Genomic DNA, 17,832 nt, shown 5'->3' on the forward strand with positions numbered 1-17,832 from the left:
TAATTCCAGATCCAGGGGATCTGAGGTCTGTGTATCTGTGGGCACCCACTGTCATGTCTACAGTCATATGCACAGACATGTAACTTTTAAAAATGTTAAAAATAAGTATTTTAAAAAAAAATTAAACTGGGCTGGAGAGATGGCTCAGAGTTTAAGAGCACTGACTGCTTTCCTAGAGATCCTGAGTTCAAATCCCAGCAACCACATGGTGGCTCACAACCATAGTAATGGGATACAATGCCCTCTTCTGGTGTGTTTGAAGACAGTGACAGTATACTCATATACATTAAATAAATAAATAATTCTTTAAAAAAAAAAAAAGGAAAAGAAACTGAGCTAAAAATCCCAGAAATTACAAATCTGTGTTCTACATTCCTTTTTCATAGGCATGCATTTAGTCAACTCTGAAGCTGCGGTGTGCATAGCAGACAAAGCCTACAGCTGATTCCTGGCGGCTCTGAGGGTTGCACTTACCCTTTGTTAACTGTCTTGTCATCGTCCACCCACTGGATGTGGATCTGTTCCTGGGGGTCCTCTGCATCCGCCTTCCCACAAGTGATGGTAAAGTCCTTCATCTCCCGCAGTGCCTGCCTCAAGGAGTCCATGTTCTCCGCAGTGATCTGGACCATGACTCCATCTAAGAGCATCAGCATGAAGGTGATTCAGATGCAAACAGTGCGAAGCCAGGGAGGGCAGGGGCTGAGACACAGTACCTAGCATCTAGCAGATTCTCTGATACTAAATATAAGCTTTGAAAGCCAACAGACACAGTTTTGAGCTGAAACTCGCACTGAAGAAGCCGTGAGAGCAAACATGGAGGTTCACTCCACGTTAGAACTGCTGGCTTCCTTTTAGATCCCATTATGTGTTTCTTCTGAGATTGCTCAGAGGGAAAACTTACACATGACCACATAGCTACTCTTCAGCCTCAAAGAATTTTATTCCCGTTTGCTTTCTTGCAGTTACCACCCCCTGACTGTGTGTATTGGCTTTTAAATCTTTCTGAACTTCTGCCGGGTATATGACTGTCCTGTAAATGTTTGTTTTCTTTTCTTTTTTTTTTTTGTTTTGTTTTTTGTTTTGTTTTGTTTTTTGTTTTTTTGAGACAGGGTTTCTCTGTGTAGCCTTGGCTATCCTGGAACTCACTCTGTAGACCAGGTTGGCCTCGAACTCAAAAATCCGCCTGCCTCTGCCTCCAGAGTGCTGGGATCAAAGGCGTGCGCCACCACGCCCGGCTTAAATGTTTGTTTTAAAATTACTAAATTACAACAACAATGAAACAAAACAAAGTTTGACTAGGTTTGGTGGCACAGACCTTTAATTTCAGTATTTGGGTTGTAAAGGCAGGAGGATCTACTTTGAAGCTAGCCTGGTCTACATATATAAAGAGTTCTGGGCTAGCCAGGGCTACATAATGAGCCACTTTCACAAAAACGAAACAGAGCAAAAACACAAACAAAAAACCAACCAAACAAAAATTCCTGCGGTGATTTGGGTGAAAATGGCCCCCAGTTTATATATTTGCATGCTTAGTCCCCTACGGATAAACTGGCTTTTTAAAAATATTTTTTAAGAATTTATTTATTTATTTATTTATTTGTTTGTTTGTTTGTTTGTTTGTTTTTCGAGACAGGGTTTCTCTGTATAGCCCTGGCTGTCCTGGAACTCACTTAGTAGACCAGGCTGGCCTTGAACTCAGAAATCCACCTGCCTCTGCCTCCCGAGTGCTGGGATTAAAGACGTGCGCCACCACGCCTGGCTCCTAAGAATTTATTTTTTATGTATGTGAGTACACTGTCACTGTCTTCAGACATACCAGAAGAGTGAATTGCATCCCATTACAGATGGAATTGAACTCAGGACCTCTGGAAGAGCAGTCAGTGCTCTTAACTGCTGAGCCATCTCTCCATCCCTTAAAACTTATTTCTACTGTGTATGTATGACACATGCATGTTTGAGGGCAGGCGAGTGTGTGGAACAGAACTCATGTGACAGAGAACAAGTTGGGAAAGTTTGTTCTCTCTGTCTACCATGGTTTAAACTCAAGTCATCAGGCTTACAGCAAGGGCCAGTCCCTCTCACTGGCACAACGAGTTATTTCCTCTCTGTTTTTAAAGATAAAAAATAAAATAAAATTATGTGTGTGCTGGGTGTGCATGTTGTTATGTGTTGGGTGTGTATGTGTTGGATGTGTGTACTAGGTGTGTATACATGCATATTTATATGTGTGTAGTATGTGTGTACGTGTGTGTGTGTGTGTGTGTTGTTGGGTGGGTACTATGCATGTGACTAGCTAGACTCCAGGTGCCCACAGTGGACAGAAGCCCAGGATCTCCTGGATCTACAGTTACATGTCCTCTCCAGCTCTGCCTCCAACAACTTCTAAATCATTTTACCATAAAGTTGGAATTGTGAGATTTGGTTGTAAGATATGTGGCTCTTGCTCACTGTTTTACTAAACATACCAAAAAGATCAAAGCCAGTATGTATAAACATATGTAAAATTATCCATGGATGCCTATTGGGATCCATCTTTCAAAAGGAATGATTTTACTTAGGAAACAAAGACAGGAGGATCAGGATTTCAGGATTTTCTCAGTTACATACATATTGAGCTACATGAGACCTTATCTCAAACAACTGAAGTTGGTGGTAATGTTGGGAAGAGTGGGGGATGGATATGTTCAAGATACATTTTATATACATGCATGGAATTGTCAACCAATAAATTTTTAAAATACTTTAAAAAATAATGGTTATTAATTACATTTATTTATTTGAGGATATAGGCAAATGACACAGTATACATGAGGTCAGAGGTCAACTTTCGGGCGTCCGTTCTCTCTCCTTCCACCATGTGAATCCCAAGGAGGGAACTAGGTCATCAGGCTTAGAGCAGGTGTCTTTACTGAGCCATCTCATGGGCCCAAGAATGTTTTTAGATAAGCCTTGGAGTAAGCTGTGTAAATGAACATCTACCAGCCAAGCATGGTGGCACACTCGTGTGAGCCCAGCACTTGAAGGCTAAGGACTGAGAACCTTGAGTTCAATTCAAATTGTGCTACATAGCAAGTTCCAGGCTTGCCTGAACTACACAGTACGACCTTATCTCAAAAAATAACATCAGTGCTGGAGAATGGCTCAGTGGTTAAGCACACTTATTGCTCTTCCAGAGGAGCTGGGTTCAATTCCCAGCACCTACATAGTGGGTCACAACCATCTGAAACTGCAGATCTAGGAAATCTATTACTTTCCTATGAAGTCTCTGGGCCCTAGGCATGCACACATACATAAACACAGGCAAACCCACACATGAAAAATAAATAATCTTTAAAAAATAAGATTAAAATAATAGTAATAATAAAAAACCTGAAAGACTTCCCCTGAGCTGGAGACCTACAATACCTTACAGCTCCTGCTATGCCTTACCTGGGATGCGTAAGTGACTAGATACTTTATAGCTCTATAACAGTCTCAGAGACTGCCATTCTTGCATGCATGATGCCTTAGGTTTGATTCCAAGAAATTCTCATATTAGGCATGGTGCTGGCGAGTACTTGTAATCCCAGCATTCGGAAGGTAGAGACAGGAAGACCATACAGCCATATAGAGGCCCAAGGTCATCCTTGGCAACACAGTGAAGTCAAGGCCAATCTAAAAAGTACAGGAGACCCTGTAGTTTCATCTTGTTCAGTTTCCCCCCTTGTTAAAATCAGTAAGGAAGTTTTAAAAAATGTGCTGTAAACTTATGTTTCCAAGCTTGATAGTTGCTTAGAGCAGGAATGTTTAGTATATTTTAAGGTAGTAACAATGTATTTTACTATAATACACACATTTCCAGTAATCATCTGCCTTCTACTTAGTACAGTATTAACATATAAGTCAACATCATCCTTACTGTTAAAATGATTTTGGTTTAAAAACTGTTTCAGTGCTTAGCCAGCAAGCAGAGTTTTGTGAATTCAACGGTATGACAGTTTGCATGTCAAGTTCCAGATCAGCCAAGGCTACATAGTGAGACACTGTCTCAGAAGACAAACAAACAAAACACTATAGCAATATAATCCAACTGCACTCCTGGGGGTAAAAATACACCAACTCATGGCCACATATAGCCAATTATTATGTAAAGACACAATACTGCCTGTCTTGCACACTCCCCTACAATGCCCCTTCCTATTCCTTCCTGAGAATGTGCAGTCGTGTCTCCCTGCTGTCAGCACTGGAGTGTTGTGAAGGGACACTACATGAGTTTCCAGGCAGGGCACAAAGGCAATGCAGCTTCTGCTTTGCCACTGCGACACTCGTCTCCGAATCATCCCAGCCCCTAGACATATATGTGAAAAATTTTTCAGGGAATTTTATCTCATTTCCAGGAAATAATTTTGTGTCTTTAAGTCATACCAAATGTCATGGAGCAGTGTCAAACTCTCTGTAGTATCCTACCAAGATTCCCTAGCCAGGGGGCTGGAGAGATGGCTTGGTGGTTAGGAGCACTGACTGCTCTTCCAGAGGTCCTGAATTCAAATCCTAGCAACCACATGGTGGCTCACAACCATCTATAATGGGATCCAATGCCTTCTTCTGGTGTGTCTAAAGACAGCTACAGTGTACTCATATACATAAAATAAATCTTAAAAAAAAAAAAAAGACTCCTTAGCTAGAGGAGTCAGCAAGCATGATAAAAGAACTGCTTTACAACATCAAATTTGGGGGTGGTTTGTAACACAACAAGAATAACTAGACCAAGATGGGGAAGGTGGATCTCTGTGAATTCCAGGACAGCATGGTGTACAGAGCAAGTTCCCAGAACAGCCAGGGCTGTTACACAGAGAAACCCTGTTTCAAAAACCCAAAAGGATGCTGGCGAGGATGTGGAGAAAGAGGAACACTCCTCAATTGCTGGTGGGATTGCAAACTGGTACAACCATTTTGGAAATCAGTCTGGAGGTTCCTCAGAAAATTGAAAATAGATCTACCTGAAGACTCAGCAATACAACTCTTGGAAATATACCCAAATGATGCCCTACAATGCCACAGGGACATGTATTCCACTATGTTCATTTGTGATATTTATGTTATTTGTGATAACCAGAAGCTGGAAACAACCTAGATGTCCCACGACAGAAGAATGGATACAGAAAATGTGGTTCATTTACACAATGGAATACTACTCAGCTATTAAGAACGAGGACATCCTGACTTTTGCAGGGAAATGGATGAAACGAGAAAATATCATCCTAAGTGAGGTAACTCAGACCCAAAAGGAGATGCATAGTATGTACTCACTAATAAGTGGATATTAGCCAAAAATGAAAAAGAAAAAAGAAAAAAAAGATATAGTCCACAGAACTCAAAAAGTTGAAATGCTCAAGTGAAGACTCCTCAGTCCCTTGGGAGTGGGAAGAAAGCAATCACAAGTGGGGAGGGAGAGAGGGACCTGGGAGGGAAAGTGGACAGGGAGGAGGGGAGTTGGGCGGGGGGGGGGGGGGACCTGATGTGGTATTGGGTGAAGGAAAAGGACTGAAGACCGGAGGGCCAGCAGAAAGAATGAAAACAGGCAACCTCAGGAGATAGAAGGTTGGGAGAATCCTCCAGAATGCACCCGAGACCTAGGAGGTGAGAGACTCTCAGGACTCAAAGGGAGGGACCTTAGATGAAATGCCTGACAGTAGGGAGAGGGAGCTTATAGAGCCCACCTCCAGCAGGAAGACAAGGTATCAGATGAGTGAGTGGGGGGCCAGTCCACAGTCACATCTCTGACCCATAATTGTTCCTATTACAAGGATGGAAATGGAGAGGAGCCTGAGGAAAAGAAGGTCCAGCGACAGGCCCAAAGTGGGATCCAGCTCTAGGGAAGGTCCCAAGGCCTGACACTATTACTGAGGCTATGGAGTGCTCACAAAAAGGGACCTAGCATGACTGCACTCTGGAAGACCTACATGAATGCACTCTGGAAGACCCAACAAGCAGCTGAAAGGGTCAGATGCAGATATTTGCACCCAACCAATGGACAGAAGCAGCTGACCCCTGTTGTTGAATTAGGTTAGGCAAAAAGAAGCTAAGGAGAAGGGTGATCCTGTAGGAGGACCAGCAGTCTTAATTCATCTGGACCTCCAAGATCGCTCAAACACTGGACCAAAAAACAGGCAGCATACACCACCTAATATAAGCCCCCCAACACACATACAGTAGATGACTGCCCAGTCTGTGTTCATTCAGAGATGCACCTAACCCTCAAAGAGACTGGAGGCCCCAGGCTGTTTAGAGGTTAGGTGGGGTGGAGGGTGGGGACATCCACATGGAGACAGGGGCGTTGGGAGGAGGTATGGAATGTGGAACAGTCTGAGTGTGAACGGGGCAGGGGAATAAAATAAAATATATAAATATATAAATAAATTAATAAATACCCCAAAGTATTTATTATAGACAATAACTAGACAAAGTACAGCAAAGAACAAGGACAAAAAGAAAGTAAACGGCGTGTTGGCCTGCCCTTCCCAGGTGGTAATCAGCCTCTATCGGGGGTGCGCCATGTCTAACTGCAGCAAGCATACTTCATTCTGTACTTCAGGGATAGTGGCAGTATTTCTGTGGATGGGTGGGAGTGACATCATTTATACTGTCGCAAAACTGAAATATGGTATCTATAATATTACCCCTAGGCATTCTATATGAGATGTGTGAATGGCCATCTCTAACATCTCACAAGTGCCTGTGGCACCTGTACTGATTCCCTTCTCTGGAGAACTAGGTACTCCACGCCAGGTTTTGTTTGCTTCCCAGGTTTTCTTGCTATGTTGGTTAGACTGCTCTAGAACTCCTGGGTTCCAGTGAGCTTCCTGCCTCACCTCCTGACTAGCTGGCAGTTCATGCTACTAAACCCGACTCTTGTGACAGTTTTAATCTGCTGAAGAATAGTATATCTCTGAATAAAAAAAAAAATACAGGTTAGACATCTATAGCAGTGTCAAGCCCCACCCCCACAGTTGCATGTAGCCTAGGCTATCCTTGAACTCTCTAGAGTGAACTTAAACTAATGCCTCCATTTCCCCAGTGCTGGACTACAGGTCTGACTACATCTGGTTTGTACACTGAGGCAAACTTTACCTACCCGAACTACACCCACAGCCCTCACACATTCTCAATGGTGCCCATTTTCAGCTGTAAAATCAGGATCAAACTGAGGCATGCAGAATAGACAATTCATCCTTTACCTTCTACAATACTGGACTTGGCAAGGTATCCTGAAGAGGATTTCAGTGCGCCACTGAACACAAAGAAACTGGCGCCAGTCACTACAACAAACATGAAGATAGGTTAGTGAGGACAGACTGCTGAGACGGGCACTGAGAACAATAAAGACATAAACTGGGAATTCTAGTTATCATTATACAGAAAACAAAACAGCACTGTGTGTGACTTAGTTGCAATGCTAACTAACCATAGGTGTGTGGAAGAATTAAGATACAATTAATCCTCTATCCTGCTGATCCCTTTCTCAATCAAGAATCTAAGAATTTTACAAAATTTCTTTTAAAATTTTACAATTTTTTTCAACAATTTTTTTTACAAATTTTATGAAAAAAATAATGTTCAGGTCCTATGGTTAGCTTGGCTTGCAGCATATTTCTGAAATAAGTGTTTATTGGAACAAAGCCTATTCACTTACATATTTTCTCAGGCAGTCCAGTGCTATAACTTTATCTAGAGCCACTGGTGGCAAACACTGTCAAGGCTAAGATATTAATCATTTGGCTCTTCACAGGAAAGGTTTATAACTCTTTATCTACCAATTTCCAAATTTTCTATTTTATAATCAATTATATATTGAAGTTGTTTTAAAAAGGAAATAAAAAGAAGTGTCAACTGAAGAGCAAGATGAGGTCTGTTAGCTACTTTATCTGCCAAGTAGAATTATTTTGCTTGTTTGTTTTGATGTTTTTATTTGCTTTGAGACAGGGTCTCACTCTGTAGTTCTCTGGCTGTGCTGTAACTCACTCTGTAGACCAGGCTGCTCTTAAACTCCCAGAGACCCACCTGTTTTCACCTCCTGAGTGCTTGGACTAAAGGTGTGCATCTCACTTCCCCAGGAGAGTTAGTTTAAAGGCCTATCTAGAATAAATACTTGGGGCTGGAAGACAGCTTAGTTGATAGACCTGCTTCATAACCATGAGGACCAGAGTTTGGCTCCTCTGCATCTGTAATTCAGGCGAGGGGATGGGGACAAGTGGCTCCCAGGAGTCACTGGCCAACTAGTCTAGCCAAACAGTGGCTCCAGGTTCAATGAGAGATCCTGTCTCAGAAAATAAGTCTGAGGCTGGCTAGTTGACTCAGTAGGTAAAGGCACTTGTCACCAATCTGGTGACTTGATTTTTATCCCTGGGACCCATATGTTGGAAGGAGAAAAACTAATTTTCTCAAATCGTTCTCTGACCCACACACAAGGATAATAAATAAATGTTAAAAGCAAACAAACAAACGAACAAACAAACACAGTGAGCAAGCCACTGAAGAAGATACCTAATGCTGGTCTCAGGCTTCCACGTAGAAATGTACAAAGCTAAGCACATATGCATTTCTATGCATGTGTACACACTCACATGAACTACCACTGTCTCTCCAAAATCTAAAGACCATGCGATCATACTTAATTTTACAAAAACTTTACTATACTGCTCTTATTTTCCTACCTCTTTTTTGGCTTTTTCATGACAGGGCTTCTCTGTGTAGCCCTGGCTGTCTAGAACTCACGCTGTAGACCAAGCTGGCCTTGAACTTGGAGATCCACCTGTCTCTACCTCCCAAGTGCTGGAATTAAAGGCATGCACCACCACCTGGCTATTTTCCTACAACTTAAACTGGACTGAACTAATCCAGTTTCCCACTGATTAATCCTATAAGGTAGTGATCCAGTCTTTATCAGATGCAGACACAAGCTAAGCATCTAGATAACTCTCAAAATTGCAAACCATGACTCAAACTGAGCCAACTATGGCTTCCTGTCACTTTTGCTCACTGGATACTGCTCTGTACATTACTCTCTCTAAGATCTCCTCATACCTGTTAGTTAACCACTGTACAACCGAGCTGCGTCCTTAGCTACCTTCTTTCTAAATGGCTCTAGATTTTGTAGCTATTAGAGAATAAACTGAATCTTTATTTTCACATTTAAAAAAGAAGTAGCTAATTCTTAATCTCCTTCCACAGGGAATGCTTCACAAAATACACGAGGAACAAAAGGAACAGTTTTAGTAGGAACAGGGAGGGAAATTAAGTTTGTGGTTCAAAACTTTGGGAAGAGTTAGATAGACATTATTCTTCTCTTGAGAAAACCAGACTAGCATCAGCTGTCAAGACGGAAGGCAACGTGTCAAATGGCTTAAATTTACTTAACACAGGTTTCCCAGATTTAAGACTTTATGTAAATATTGCATCTATCTACCTATCATTCTACCTACATATCTGTCTGTCTGTCTGTCCATCCATCTGTCCGTTCATTATTTTGAGACAGGATCCCTCTACACAGCACCAGACCTGACAATGTGACCATTTCAAATCACAGGAACTGAGGGGCATTTTGGGTACTGTGATCTGAACAAGGCTTCTTGAATTCAAGTGTTCTGAAACCACTCATCTTTTAAGATCTCAGGTCAGCAGCCCTATCTGAGAGTAGTATTCCTTTGTAAGTGGTGAGCCCACACTTAGAGCCAAAAGTCTTCCTTCAGATGCAAATGAGCTGGTTCATCTGCATCTCTGAATTACAAACGCTATCTACTCTTACTCTCAATACAGCACCTAGTCTCAGCTTCAGGTACCAATGTTGGCCTCTTAATATCTGAAGACAGCTCTTATATTTTCTTTTAAAAATATTTATTTTTATTATTTAAATTGTGTATGGGGCGGGGGGGGGGGGGGAGCCTGCACACTTGAGATCCTGCAGGTAAGTGCAGAGCCCAGAGGCACTGGCTTCCCTTGGAGCTGGATTACAGGTGACCACCTGCCCTGTGTGGGTGCAGGGAAAGGAAAATGTCTTCTGAAGGAGCTGTACTGATTGAGCCAGGAGTGGTGACACTTGCCTTAAACTGCAACTGTAGGGAGGTGGAGGCGGAGGCAGAGGCAGAGGCAGGCAGATCTCAAGCAAGTTCCAGTACAGCCCAGAGTACACAGAGAAACCCTGTCTTGACAAACAAATAAAAAAAATGAGTGAATGCAAAGGGAAAGAGCTGCAAGGGTGCTTAGCTGCTGAGCCAGCTCTCCAGCCCTGACAGGTTGTTAAAAAAATGATTCCCTCTATAGCAAGGATTCCTTTTGCAAATGTTAAGACTCAAAGAGCCAGATAGCTACTTGAGTAGGGAAAATAATCCTCAAAACATACTTGAAAAAGTTCATTTGTGGTCACATATCTACTAGAAAATAGGTGGTAGAGATCTGAGACATCCAGTACTTCAACAGAATAACCTTCCATTATAAAAATTCTCCACTGTGCCAGGTGTGGTGGCATATACCTTTAATCTCAGCAACTCACTAGGCAGAGGCCAGCCTAATGCACATAATGAATTCCAGGTCAGCTGGTAGTACATGGTGGGACCCTGCTACAAACTTTAATAATTAAAATACAATAGGGGCTAGAGAGATGGCTCAGTGGTTAGAGCATTCGCTGTTCTTCCACAGGACCCATTGTGGCTGGCTTGCAATGTCTTGAGTTCTAGGCCCAGGGGGTCCAATGTACTCTTCTCAACTTTGCTGGAACCAGACATAAATGTAGACAAAACACCCACACACATATAATAATAAATCATTTAAATGAGTGAACAAATGAATACAAGATTCCTCCTGGAGTTAGACTGCTTACCTTTCCTGGGCTGATTGTGAATACTGATGGCCTGGGTTTGATAGTTTCCATCATCGTTCTGTACACACACAAGATGAGAATCTGCCTTTTCATTGAAGCAGGCACCTCCTGCCAGTACATGTTCATTGGATTTGTTCATGGCTTTCATCATCTGCAATTAAAGAGCAGGGTTAACCTTTTCTGCAAGGAAGGGTAACTTATCTCTAACATGGTAAACCACCACCTTCTCAAAGACAAAAAGTCAGTCACAGTTAGTTTAGAAATACCAAAGTTCCCTATGCAATTTAGACATATAACCAATGTATATTTTGCAATTATTTTGTCTGTTGTTGTTTGAGACATGGTCTCACTATGTAGACGGTGTAGACGGCCTAGAACTCTTTTTTTTTTTTAAAGATTTATTTATTGACTATGTGTAAGTACACTGTAGCTGTCTTCAGACACTCCAGAAGAGGGATGGTTGTGAGCCACCATGTGGTTGCTGGGATTTGAACTCTGGACCTTCGGAAGAGCAGTCGGGTGCTCTTACCCACTGAGCCATCTCTCCAGCCCAGCCTAGAACTCTTATGTAAACCAGGCTGGCCTTGAATTCATAGGCATCCACTTGCCTCTGTCTTCAGCATGCTAGGATTAAAGGTGTGCATCACCATGTCCAACTGTTTTGTCTTTTCCAAGTTACAAACTAGTTAAGTGTAGTAGTTTCTCCTACTCACTGCATTCTGTGAGGACACACACTCTTAAATTTTACTTCTAAAGGAATGTACCAATTTATCTGCATCTTGCACCTTTTTCAATATCAAACTAAGATTTTTCTCTAGACATTTATGAAATTCATTTAGTTAATTATAATAACATATCTTTGAGTTCTTTAATGAATTTTAATGTCCAGCTATATTCTTTTCAAAGCAGTAAAGATGGTAATTATAAATTTAACTGGAAAAGCACATGGGAGCTAGGGATATGGTTGCCCGGAACACTCACTGGGCAAGTATGAACATGAGTTTAGATCCCAGCACTTATAAGATAAAAAGGTAGGTATGGCTACAACTGCCTGCAATTAGTATGCATAGGAGGGTCAGAGGCAGGAGGGTTGCTGTGACTTCATGGCCATTAGGTTCTGTGAAAAATCCTTTTTCAAGGGAACATGGTAGACATCAGGACAGAAGACATCCTGTTCTGGTGTTTGCATGTGCACAGACATATGCACACACAAGAGAAAAAGGAAGTTCCTGGGCCATTTTTTTTTTTAAAGACCAAACTTCTCTGGATGTTAAACTCCAGCTATATTAAGTTAGTGTTCATTTTTCCCATTTTTCCTTTATGTTTTCACATCTGTTTAACTTACTGTTCTAATTTTTTAAATGCCCTATCCTTTCAACAGTTAATCTGAAGCTTGTTACAGTCTCCATTTCTATCTCTGTGATAAACAACAACACCATTTCCTTCCTGTACCCATTCATCTGCTCTGTTTCTAAGCATTCCCAAGAGTTTTGTATAAACTGAACACACAAAATATGACCATCTGATCTAGCTATGCTTCTCAGCATAAGGGTTATTGTTGTTGTTGCTTGTTTATATTTATTTTATTTTTATGTGTATTATGCCTTGTCTGAATGTATGTATGTGCACCATGTGTGTGTCTGGTGTCTGTGGGGGTTAGAAGAAAAAGTCAGATCCCCTCGAACTGGAGTTATGGGCAGTTGTGAACTGCTATGTGGGTGCTTACTATTGAACCTGGGTTCCTCTGCAGGAACATGTGCATCTAACCACCAAGCCACCTCTCCATATCTCAGACCATCAGCACAATGCTTTGAAGGCTCATTCAAATTATAACATAGAACAGTGCTTTATTTTGGGTTTTTGTTTATTTGTCTGTTTGTTTGAGGCATAGTTTCTCTGTGTAGCCCAGGCTGTCTTAGAACTTGCTTTGTAGACCAGGCTGGCCTTGAACTCACTGATCTGCCTGCCTCTGCCTCTTGAGTGCTAGAATTGAAGGTGTGTGCTACCACCACCTACCTCAGTACTTCATTTTAAAAAAAGTTTGTGTGTTTGTGTATTTACCTATCTTTGGAAAACAACTATGTATCTGTTGTGCTTTGAATGGCCCCCATAGACTCATATATTTAATTCTTAGGTACCAGGGTGTAGCATTATTTGAAAGGATTAGAAGGATTTGGAGGTGTGACCTTGTTGGAGGAAGTGTATTATTGGGGATGAACTTTGAGGTTTCAAAAACCCCATGCCAACCCCAGAGACTGTTTCTCAGACTGTAGACCAGGGTGTACCCCTCAGGTCCAGCACCTGCCTGCATGCCACCAACCTACCCACCATGATGAAAATAAACATCTGAAACTCTAAGCAAGTCCTCAATCAAATGCTTTCTTTTATAAGAGTTGCCTTGGTCATGGTGTCTCTTCACAGCAACAAAACAGTAACCAAGACACATTCCTTTGCTCATTTTGTAATGACATTGTTTATTTTTTGCTGCTGAGTTGTCTGCTCGCTTTCATTTTTGGCAGGGGCCAGGGTTATGAGATATTGTCTCATGTAGTTCAGATTGGCTTCCAACTCACTATATAGCCATGTAGCTGAGAATTGTTTTGCTCTTGTCTCTGTCTCCCAGTGCTGGGATTATAGTGTGTAACTTTATGATTTTATTGCTTTTATTTAGTTTGCTGGTCCATTGTTATTCTGGCTCTGAGTAAGTAAAATTTACTTGTTTTTAACATCCTTGCTTGAGATGTCTTTAGCAAAACACACATTGGTTTTATCAGTTGTGTTGAGGTTTTTTGACTACCAGGCACTAGGAAAGGCTAACTAAATCCCCCTTCCCATATCCTTTCTATTCTGTGTCAGCAGAGGGAGTCAGCATGAGAAGTATAAGATATGTAAGATGTGTAACCTTGAGTAAGTCTGTGAGTCAGATAATAGACAAAAAAGAATGGCGAAAATATAAAGGAAAAGTGCCATGACTATTTTGCGAAACCCGAAGAGTTCAAAGCTTTTTCACCATCTTCTGTGTGGAGGCTCCATTGTCTTAGTGCCATCTGTGGAAGGTCTCTTGCCATTGAGGGGTCCCCACAGCACCCTTGTTCACACCAACTGGCCACACATATAAGAATCTCTCAGTCCTAAATTCTATTCTATGCCAGCACAGCACTGTATACCCTCGTAATACATTTTAAAGTTTTATTCAAACTTTATTCTCCATTTCTAAAACGATTTCAGAATTCTTATGTAAGGCCCATTACACTTCCCTGAACGTCAAGTACTGGCTTTTTGTTTTTCAAAGAGAGGCTGTGAAGCTCTGAGGTGTCTGTGCACTCTGCAGAGCACTTTGATATGTGTGCCACCCGTCCTGCTTTACGTGCTGTGTGGGATTCAACTCTGACCTTCCCACATATGAGGCAAGCATTCTAGGAAGTCCTCAAAGGTTAACTTATTTTCTAATTTAGAAGTTGCTTTTAATTATGTGTAGGTGTGTGTCTGCCTATGTATGGGAATGTCAATGTGAAGGAAGGAAGGTGCCTTTAGAGGCCAAGTTATGGATGGCTGTGTACAAAACTCAGGTAGGTCCTCTGCAAAAGCATAAAGTGTTCTTGACTGCCAAGCTCTTTCAAAGACATTTATTTCAAAGATTTATTACTTATTATTTATTTATTGTGTGTGCCTGCATGTATGTGTGAGTACCTTCAGAATGCTTGGTGTACAAGGAGGTCAGACAAGTGCATCAGATCCCTGGAACTGGGCTAAGGAATGAACCCGGGCCTCTACAAGAACAGCAAGTGTTCCTAACTGCTCAGTCTGTTGGGAGAAGCAGCCCTGGGTGGTAGGGTCCTGAATGAATGTGGACTTTTGATATAGGTGGGGCCATGTCAAGAACTCCAAAGCCTCAGACTAAGGGAAAAATAGCAGTGCTCCCTGGACTAGCCACTGGGAAATGGCAGACTACCCTTCCAGATGCTGGATCCAAGTGTGGATGCTGACAATCTGCACAAAAAAAATGTCCACAAGATGGTGCCACTGAGATAAGCTACACTTGATCCAGCTGGATACCAGAAACCCTACCTCTTTATCTGTATTCGATAACCCCACCTCCTAGTTTAACTGTACACAACAAACGGTCAAAGTTTCCAGGGTGCTGAAGTTTCTTATCCAAGAGCACAAACCAATCTGATTCCAGGTTTTTTTGTGTGTGTGTCTTTTCATTCCCTGGCTGCCCCAGACAGGTCCATCTTTGGGGTCTGTGCAAGGATGCCATAGAAGCCATCTCTCTAGCCCCTATTTTTTTATTTTATTAGATATTTTCTTTATTTACATTTCAAATGCTATCCCGAAAGTCCCCTATACCCTCCCCCCGCCCTGCTCCCCTACCCACCCACTCCCACATCTTGGCCCTGGCGTTCCCCTATACTGGGGCATATAAAGTTTGCAAGACAAAGGGGCCTCTCTTCCCAACGATGGCTGACTAGGCCATCATCTGCTACATATGCAGCTAGAGACACGAGCTCTGGGGGGTACTGGTTAGTTCATACTGTTGTTCCACCTATAGGGTTGCAGACCCCTTCAGCTCCTTGGGTACTTTCTCTAGCTCCTCTGTTGGGGGCCCTGTGTTCCATCCTATAGATGACTGTGAGCATCCACTTCTGTATTTGCCAGGCACTAGCATAGCCTCCTACAAGACAGCTATATCAGGGTCCCTTCAGCAAAATCTTGCTGGCATATGCAATAGTGACTGGGTTTGGTGGCTGATTATGGGATGGATCCCCGGGTGGGGTAGTCTCTGGATAGTCCATCCTTTCCTCTGCGCTTCAAACTTTGTCTCTGTAACTCCTTTCATGGGTATTTTGTTCCCTATTCTGAGGAGGAATGAAGTATCCACATGTTGGTCTTCCTTCTTCTTGATTTTCTTGTGTTTTCTTGTATTTTGCAATTGTATTCTAAGTTTCTGGGCTAATATCCACTTATCAGTGAATGCATATCTAGTGACTTCTTTTGTGATTGGGTTACCTCACTAAGGATGATATCCTCTAAATATCCTCCATTTGCCCAAGAATTTCATAAATTCATTGTTTTTAATAGCCGAATAGTACTCCATTGTGTAAATGTACCACATTTTCTGTATCCATTCCTCTGTTGAGGGACATCTGGGTTCTTTCCAGCTTCTGGCTATTATAAATAAGGCTGCTATGAACATAGTGAAGCATGTGTCCTTTTACCAGTTGGAACAACATCTGGGTATATGCCCAGGAGAGGTATTGCTGGATCTTCCAGTAGTACTATGTCTAATTTTCTGAGGAACTGCCAGACTGACTTCCAGAGTGGTTGTGTAAGCTTGCAATCTCACCAGCAATGGAGGAGTGTCCCTCTTTCTCCACATCCTCGCCAGCATCCACTGTCACCTGAATTTTTGATCTTAGCCACTCTGACTGGTGTTGAGGTGGAATCTCAAGGTTGTTTTGATTTGCATTTCCCTGATGATTAAGGATGTTGAACATTTTTTCAGGTGCTTCTCAGCCATTCGTATTCCTCAGTTGAGAGTTCTCTGTTTAGCTCTGTACCCCATTTTTTAATGAGGTTATTTGAATTTCTGGAGTCCAGCTTCTTGAGCTCTTTGTATATATTGGATATTAGTCCCCTATCAGATTTAGGATTGGTAAAAATCCTTTTCCAATCTGTTGGTGGCCTTTTTGTCTTATTGACAGTGTCTTTTGCCTTACAGAAGCTTTGCAATTTTATGAGGTCCCATTTGTCGATTCTTGATCTTACAGCGCAAGCCATTGCTGCTCTGTTTAGGATTTTTTTTCCCCTATGCCCATATCTTCGAGGTTTTCCCCCACTTTCTCCTCTATACATTTCAGTGTTTCTGGTTTTATGTGGGGGTCTTTAATTCCACTTAAACTTGAGCTTTGTACAAGAAGAATGGATCAATTCGCATTATTCTACATGAATACCGCCAGTTGTGCTAGCACCATTTGTTGAACCCTATGTTTTTTAAATAAACATTTTAGTTTATTTATTTATTTATTTATTCATTTATTTATTTATTTTGTGTGTGTGTGTGTGTGTCAGAAGACAACCTTATGGAATTGGTTCTTTCCTTTTATCATGTAGGTCCCAGGAGATCAAACGTAGGTGGTCAGACCTGGCAGCAAGGGCCTTTGCAATATAAGACATAGTACTTCCTAAATGCAAACTTGAATCAGTAGGCTTATGCAAGTCAGAGTCAACTGGAGACTAATTTATCATTTGCAATTTGCATCTGTATCATGTGAAAGGGAGATGACTACATGTAGCAATTTATAGAGAGCCAAATCCATCATTTTCTCCAAAGCATGACGCTAAAGAGGTTTCTAATTGTGTTTACACTGAGCAGACTAAGAAACATGTTCAATTAAAGCATGCTGAATAAATTACCTGACTGAAAGAAATCACTTCCTTGATTCATCTGGATGTTAATTACAAGTCCAACAGGGTAAACTTCTATTCCTCCAAGAGCTGAATTAGCATATTTTATTTTCCTTTAAAATTATGTTCATTTCAAAAGAAGATTTTCCCAGATAGATTTTTACTAACCATGAAATACACTTATGCTTATCACCTGATGATATGAGTGCGTGACTGTCTTCCTTATTTCTGTACTCCAGCAATTTAAAATCCGTATCTCTTCTACTGTGGAGAAAGTATATACACATACTTTCTCCACAGTAATCTGATAATATTTTTTCTAGACATACCTGGATTTCATGTAATCTTAACTGCTTTGATTATTTCTATATAATATTCAGAGCCCAGCTCTGATGTTATACTTTATCTTGTCTACCACTTAGAATCATGATTCTGATGTTCTAGTCCCAAACTAAAGTTTCCTGTCTTGCCTCCCTTCCTAACTGTACCCAAATATGCTTCTTACTTGCAAGAGTCCTACTCCTCACACTTTCTTTCTCTCATTCTCTCTTTTTCCTTCTTCCTTCCTT

General features: G+C 41.5%; 1 protein-coding gene across 7 annotated transcripts in view; it reads right to left on the reverse strand.

The window, feature by feature from the left end:
* Window positions 1–17,832, reverse strand: part of Zfyve9 (zinc finger, FYVE domain containing 9) — a 143,804-nt gene that overhangs the window by 12,244 nt on the left and 113,728 nt on the right. For 6 of the 7 annotated variants that reach the window (NM_183300.4, NM_001384118.1, NM_001347163.1 and 3 more), the window contains 3 exons: window positions 10,856–11,006; window positions 7,218–7,298; window positions 475–637 (listed from right to left, as the gene is read on the reverse strand). In NM_183300.4, the coding sequence (NP_899123.2) occupies window positions 475–637; window positions 7,218–7,298; window positions 10,856–11,006 (395 nt within the window). The remainder of the gene's footprint in view (window positions 1–474; window positions 638–7,217; window positions 7,299–10,855; window positions 11,007–17,832) is intronic. The other variant, XM_030253438.1, reaches the window with a different exon arrangement.

The sequence above is a fragment of the Mus musculus genome, chromosome 4 (assembly GCF_000001635.26).
Source record: "Mus musculus strain C57BL/6J chromosome 4, GRCm38.p6 C57BL/6J".
In the NCBI taxonomy this organism is placed as follows: Eukaryota; Metazoa; Chordata; class Mammalia; order Rodentia; family Muridae; genus Mus; species Mus musculus.